Raw genomic sequence first — 1,932 nt, 5'->3', positions numbered from 1 at the left:
GCTCTGATTGCAGGCTACTCTTCAGTTTAAGGGCATATCAACTGGTCTTCTGGTTTGGTACTTGGGAACAGCATTTGTTTGAGATGGAGGCACAGGCCCCTGGGATGCTTTCCTCACCTATGGCATTGCTTTGTGTGGTGGCATGATGGACAAGGTCAAGTCCACCTATTTTTTGCCTCAGTTTCCATACCTCTAAATTGCTGACAACCCCATTTCAGATGGGCATTTTTGTGAAGCTCCATCTTTCTTGGTAAAGAGACATTTTAAGATCCTTGGAAAAGAACTTCCTTGGGGTTTTATCTATATCCTTAACCCTGGCTGGTAGTTCTGGGAAAGGTGGGGAGAGGAGGTTTTTGGGAAGGTGACTTCACAGAAGCCAAATTGTGCTTTCTCTGCCGTAGTGGTGAAGTCACCCCCTCATGCGGAGGTCTGCACCTCCTGGCTTTGAGGTAGCATGAGCCTTTGGTGTTGGTACAGTGCAACACTGGCTGCATTTCTAATTAAAAACAAAACAAAACCAACCCCAGCGTTTTGGGAGGTCAGATTTAACTTCTGCTGCCTATTTCATATTTGCCTTCTTGTTTTGTTCCTCAGCAGATGAATCATAACTGTTGATTGGAGAATATCTAATTAGCTGCAGCTAAATGTAGCTTTTCATGTATCTTCAGGGAGCAATTAAATTTATGCCTGTCTCTTTTTTAGATTGACAATCCTGCCAGTAATTTGTGCCATTCAGACTAAAGTTTGACAAGATAAATCTTGTAGGAATTTGTTAGGATGAAAGTATGAAAGCAAGGATATCACTCAGAAGAGACAGATGCCCCTGTTCTGCTCAGTGTCCTGAAAGAACTTCTGCTCTCTAAAGAAATCTCTCCTTCCCCATGCAGAAAAAAAGTCCCAGTTTTAGTGGTGCAGTTAAGAAAAAGCAGAGCCACATAGTGAAGATAACCGCTCTGGTGGAATTACATGTATCTTACACTTGGGTGAGGTCCAGTCTCAGGTATCAACCTAGCTTTTGTCAAAGATTAATATTGCCCTGATCTCACAAGTGAGCTTCATTATTTAAAATGCCTGTTAAGTTCTTACAGGTTGCTTGTCCTCTCCTCTAGTGGAGATTGTGCCTAATCTCCACTAAACTCAACAGTGACATTAAGTTTAAGACTGGTGTCAGGACTGGGGCTTGACTTTGACAATTTGATAAAATATTTTGGGCACTGACTTGTATTGAAGGCAGGTGGAAACACACTTGCAAGAGCTTGATGCAAGGTCTATTCATATGAAAACCTGAATTAAATGTAATTTTCCTTTTGTGACTAAGGCTTTTGTCCTATAAAGCTCCTTGACTGATCAAGAAACAACAGCTTTTCTTTGTACTGAGTGCTTCTGGTGACAAACAAATGGAAAAGGTGTAATGTATGGTTAGCAAGGAGAAAAAGCAACACTTTCAAACTTTAAAAGAAATTGCCTTTCATAGGAACCCTCAGTTTTAAGCTTTCCTTTTTGCTTTCTGTTTTAGACGTGCCTAAGAAAAGAGAGTATGTCTCCCAATTATCAAAAAAACAGAACAGATATGAAACACATGCTCACCCTCATCAACGTACATGAAATGACAACTTTCCAGGATTTAAACAGTGACAACACTTGCAAAAATGGGCTTACTTCAAGTTCTGTCTAAGCTGACGCTGATGGGACCGTGGGCTGATCAGTAAACATGACATGAGCTGGATGGCTGAGTGGTACAGAGAGGAAATAAATGATAACATATGGCCTCTTCAGAACAGCCTGAAAGTATAGGTAAGCTGTCAGTGATCTGCTTGTCCTGGACAAGCCTTCAAAAAGCACTGTTACACACTACAGCAACTTTTAGGAGTTAGGCGGCTAAGAAGTACCATTACAGCTACACAATGGTGTTGTGAGGCTGCTGTGAAGTTG

General features: G+C 41.4%; 1 protein-coding gene across 1 annotated transcript in view; it reads left to right on the top strand.

Annotated features, from left to right (window-relative positions):
- The window catches only part of CD83 (CD83 molecule), a 14,820-nt gene extending 13,145 nt beyond the window's left edge, over positions 1-1,675 (top strand). Inside the window, 1 exon segment of the mRNA XM_009895809.1 lies at positions 1,517-1,675. Coding sequence (XP_009894111.1) covers positions 1,517-1,675 — 159 coding nt within the window.
- The last annotated feature ends 257 nt before the right edge of the window (positions 1,676-1,932 follow it).

Source organism: Charadrius vociferus, unplaced genomic scaffold (assembly GCF_000708025.1).
Source record: "Charadrius vociferus isolate BGI_N301 unplaced genomic scaffold, ASM70802v2 scaffold422, whole genome shotgun sequence".
NCBI classification, from domain to species: domain Eukaryota; kingdom Metazoa; phylum Chordata; class Aves; order Charadriiformes; family Charadriidae; genus Charadrius; species Charadrius vociferus.
This window is presented reverse-complemented; position numbering and strand designations above follow the sequence as displayed.